The following is a 4399-nucleotide window of genomic DNA, read 5'->3' as shown; positions in this document are numbered from 1 at the left end:
TATAAACGCTTGAGGAGAATACATGGTTTAGAACCAACATTTCGTGTGAGCCACGAACCAAGCTTTCCCCTTTGATGTACACATAGGGCTTCATACACACCTTTTGCTAACCGTATTCGTAGACAATTATTAAACGTAGCTTATTGGTTATTTTGAGAAATAGAGGAATTACTTTGGTCGTGTTCCTATCGGATGACGCAACGGAGTAATAGACTGGATGGTTTTTGGCTTGGTTGCTGTCCTATAATGTAGAAAAGGCTATACGAGCTTCTGGAGTGATTACGATACCTAGCATTTATTAGTATCAGCATGGATATGTTTATAGCTATTAAGACCAAGCAAGTCCCTGGTTATCTAGCATCTGTAGCATCTTATTAGTATTTTTTATTATATATATTAATCTACATCTGGACAATATTCCAGGTGGCGAAATGGCTTTGAATATCATTAGGTCTTAGAGCCGTTGTGGAATACGACGATTAGTAACGCTCTGTAATATGAATGACGCCTGCCTTCTATTTTTATCAATATTGATGCTACTATTAATAATCCAGTCCCTAGCTTAGCAAGAGGCCTTTGTAACCTTCAGTTCTTAATCCAGGTACTGCCGAAGAGGGCTGGAGTAGGAGAGGGGTCGAAATGGGGCGACTAGGGAGTACGTTTAGACCATCTCGGCATATAGAATATACATAGTTCTTACTAACATACATCCTATAATTCATGACATTATTGCCGAGGCTGAATACGATTTATTATTGGTCAATTACTTACCATACTCCATGTGTATCATATGTGGTTGACCAAATGGTTTGGACTCGACCGAGTAGACAATTTGGAAAGGGTTGGATTTCCACATGCCACGTAGTTCATCTACATGAGATGTTAGAAAACGTGTTCTGAGTCCATAGCTAATACGTGAATCAGAACCGAGAATTGAAGCTGGACGTTGCGTTTTATTTTGTAAAGTTGAAGTTTACGCGATAGTCTCAGCTGCTATTATATAGGAGCATTCGGGATTTTCACGGCGATAGTTCACTGTAAATGTTTAACTCAATCTATAGAAATCATTACGTAGCTTCCAATATATATACGAATAGAGCGCGCGGAACCGCAATAGGACGCGCATTGATACCAAACCGAGATCGTGCCAGCGTGCAACCCAATCCAATTAAAAGTCACATCTCCCTGACTCCAAGGCAAGGCTAGCAGTGAACCTCTTCTATGCAATTCCATCTATCCGCAACGCTCACCCCATCATGCATTAAAAAGCACATTACATCTCCACCGGTTCTTACGACCAGACATCCTCCTACAAGCATAGTTAGTATTGTGGACGAGTATTGAAGACGCACGAGAAAGGGTAGAACGAAAGACAAAAAATATCTTGTAGGCTGCTGTAGTGGATGTAGTAGTATTATTTACCTGGTATTGATTCGTTGCTCTCATATTCTTGACGATCTCTTCTGCCTTTGACTCGGGAATACCACGTTTCTCTGAAATAATCTGGGCTAACACGGTGTTGACTTCACGAGCCATATTTGCTGCATCACCACACACGTAGAGATAGGCTTTTTTCTCGAGTAACTCGTTGACCTCTTGAGCTCGCTCCTTTAGTCGATGTTGCACGTATACCTTCTTTGGTCCTTCTCGTGAGAAAGCGGTAATCAGCTCGAATTTGTCACCAAGGGCATTCTTGTAGTCCTACTAACGTGTGAGCTAGGGCCGATATTAATACTGGCGTTATACGTACCTCCCATTCTGACTTGTACATGAAATCTTCACTCTGTTTTCGGCAACCAAAGAAAAGTAGCGTGCGACCGACATTCTCTCCAGACTCGGCTTGCTTTGCTCGTTCTTGAACAAATCCACGGAAGGGTGCGACACCAGTACCAGGTCCGATAAGAATGATGGGCTTAGATGGGTCAGAGGGCAATTTGAAATTCGAGTGGCGAACGTGTACAGGCACATGAATACCGTCGTACTTGTTCCTTGGTCCGTTAAGTTCATAGGTGAGTCCGAATGCCTCAGGGTTGGGGTCGCCGTTTTGCTTCTGCTTGAGAGCAAGCAGGTAATTGGTAGCCACACCCTTGAAGGGATCAGCACGGCCGGGGATTAACTGGTTCTCAACAACAGCAGTAATGGATATCTTCTTGGGCTGAACTAGCGAGGACGATGAGATAGAGTAGTACCGAGGTTGAAGCTTAGTGAGACCTTCAATAAAAGCCGAGAATGGGACATTGTCCCACTTTTGTCCGTTGCTGACGACGCTCAAGGTTCTGGCAATGTTGTAGTGATTCTTGCTAATTTTGTCCTGGAAGTAGTCCTTGTCACTGCCGAGCTTGGCCATTTCTGCTTTGGTAGCATCGTCGGGGGCAAATGCGGCTAGCGTGCCTAGGAATTGACGAGAAACAGGTGCACAAATTTCAAGATGGTATCGAATAATGGCGTCGTAAGTGGTAGGCGTAGGGAATGGTACTTTAGCTGTGGGTTCAAGAGCCTTGACGCTAATGACGGTATCCTTTTTATCTTCCAGTCCTAGGATGCTAACGAATTGATCAACCTCCTGACCGGCATTGGTGGGCCAGACAGCAATGTGATCGCCAGTTTGGTATGTCAGATTAGAGCCACTGATATCAACTTCCAGATGCAGGCAGTTTCTATCCTTGACGGAGAACAATTCCTTAGATTCGGCAATGGGTGCAATGTACGGGTTATGAGCGTTGAAGGGACCTTTAGCAGTTCCTTCGAGATGCATCTTGTTAGGTTCACCTAGGTAGACCTCGTGGGAATCCTTAGTAAGACCCTCGCGCTCGACAATGCCAAAGATGGGCTCGTAGACGGCTTCACGTTCTTCAAGACCCATCTTCTCTGCTAGCGCAGCCCACATAGGGTCCTTCCATGCCAAGAAGTCTTCTTCCATAGTACCAGCACCGTCGTCACCTTCTCCAGCCTCACCAATTCTGTTGGCACCCAGTTTCTCTAGGGCCTTGTTGACGTTACGGACCATGGAGTTGTAATGCTCATAGGTGTTATTTCCTAGACCGAAGGCAACATAGTTGAGATTTCCGAGAGCGGGGTCTGAACTTTGGGAGAAGGACACGTCATCGCCAGTTATGAACTCGTAGAAGTCAACAGCATTGTCGGTAGGCTCTCCTTCACCATACGTAGCTAGAACAAACATAACGACCTTGTCGGAGGGGATCTCATCGAGGTTGTCGAAGTCATAGTCTTCGAGATCCGCTACCATGGTTTCTAGACCGAAGCGACTCTTACCCTCCTTCGCCAATCGGGAGGCGTAGTCCTCGGCGGTACCCGTTTGAGAACCATAGAAGATGACGCAGTTTTTGCCGGATTCCTCCATCTTCTCAACAATGTTTCTTGTCCTTCCTGCCTTGAGTCCATTTCCGTTGGCAAATGCATTGGCATATGGATCTTTGGTAACACCCCAGTATTTGCCCTTGGTAAAGTAGGCAGCCGTGCCAACGAGGATGGCGGCCAGGACAATTATGTCCAAGGTGTCCAGTTGAGCCATCTTGACAGCTTATCTACGGAGAATAGACTTGTTTCTTGAGTTCTGTCACGGCGAGAGGATGGCGCCTCGGAGCGGTGCGGCAAGCAGAGAAACGGAACCACTACGTCGGAGGTCGTTCTAGGTTATGCGACTAGAACACTGATTTAAGGCTTTTCCCTAGAGAGGCGTTGCAGCGGTGCAACGTGTCCGAGTGCGTCGTCGGCCGAAGGAAGGAAGGAACGGCAGGTTTGGGGAACTCCTAGGAATTTCTCAGCTCGAGAAAAGCCAGGCTAGGTTCTATGTGCGACGGGACGGGGCCGCGGCTCTAGCAATAAATACTTAAAGAGAGAAGCCCCTGCTGGTGAATTGCGGCAAGGTACGAACACGACGGAATCATACGATTACGCTAGGAAAAAAAGAGAGGGAGCAAAGCCCTGACTTTGAATTGTGTGCGTGGCAAGGCCTTGCGGGTTAGGTAGTTGTGTGTAGATAGGTATGTATGAAAGAGGAACCGGAGGAAATGTGTGACTTGTAATGGTGGGATTTCTTTTCAAGATAAGCATAAGCGCGGCTACTTGTCTAAGAGCCACTATGTACATAACTCTTGCATGCTGCTAGCCTAGCGAATACTTCCCGCTTACTTGTACCCAGCTAAGTACTAGGAAAATTTAGCGTAGAGTTATTCAGGTGTTAAGCTCCTTTAGACCCTCCGAAATTGCTATGGATGCACGGATTACCCTAAGCAAAACCCTTAATAAACCTTTACTACATAGTATGTAGGCCCAGGTACCTTAGGTACATGTATGTAAGATCATGGATGTACATATTGAATGTACACGTTTTCCTTCTGTGCATTCAGATACGGATTAGTTACATACACTAAACTCC

At 45.8% G+C, this 4399-nt stretch overlaps 1 protein-coding gene across 1 annotated transcript; it reads right to left on the bottom strand.

Annotated features, from left to right (window-relative positions):
* Nucleotides 1-1095: 1095 nt before the first annotated feature.
* Nucleotides 1096-3652, bottom strand: F4813DRAFT_67682 (NADPH-cytochrome P450 reductase). The gene is made up of 3 exons (XM_049248756.1): nt 1751-3652; nt 1423-1701; nt 1096-1309 (listed from the first exon to the last, which is right to left on the bottom strand). Exons 1-3 carry the CDS (start codon nt 3530-3532, stop codon nt 1292-1294), a joined length of 2079 nt encoding a protein of 692 aa, XP_049099977.1. The 5' UTR covers nt 3533-3652; the 3' UTR covers nt 1096-1291.
* Between the last annotated feature and the right edge of the window lie 747 nt (nt 3653-4399).

Source organism: Daldinia decipiens (assembly GCF_022478715.1).
Source record: "Daldinia decipiens strain CBS 113046 unplaced genomic scaffold F4813scaffold_15, whole genome shotgun sequence".
NCBI classification, from domain to species: domain Eukaryota; kingdom Fungi; phylum Ascomycota; class Sordariomycetes; order Xylariales; family Hypoxylaceae; genus Daldinia; species Daldinia decipiens.
Note: the sequence above shows the minus strand (reverse complement) of the source record. Positions and strands in the feature narration are given on the sequence as shown.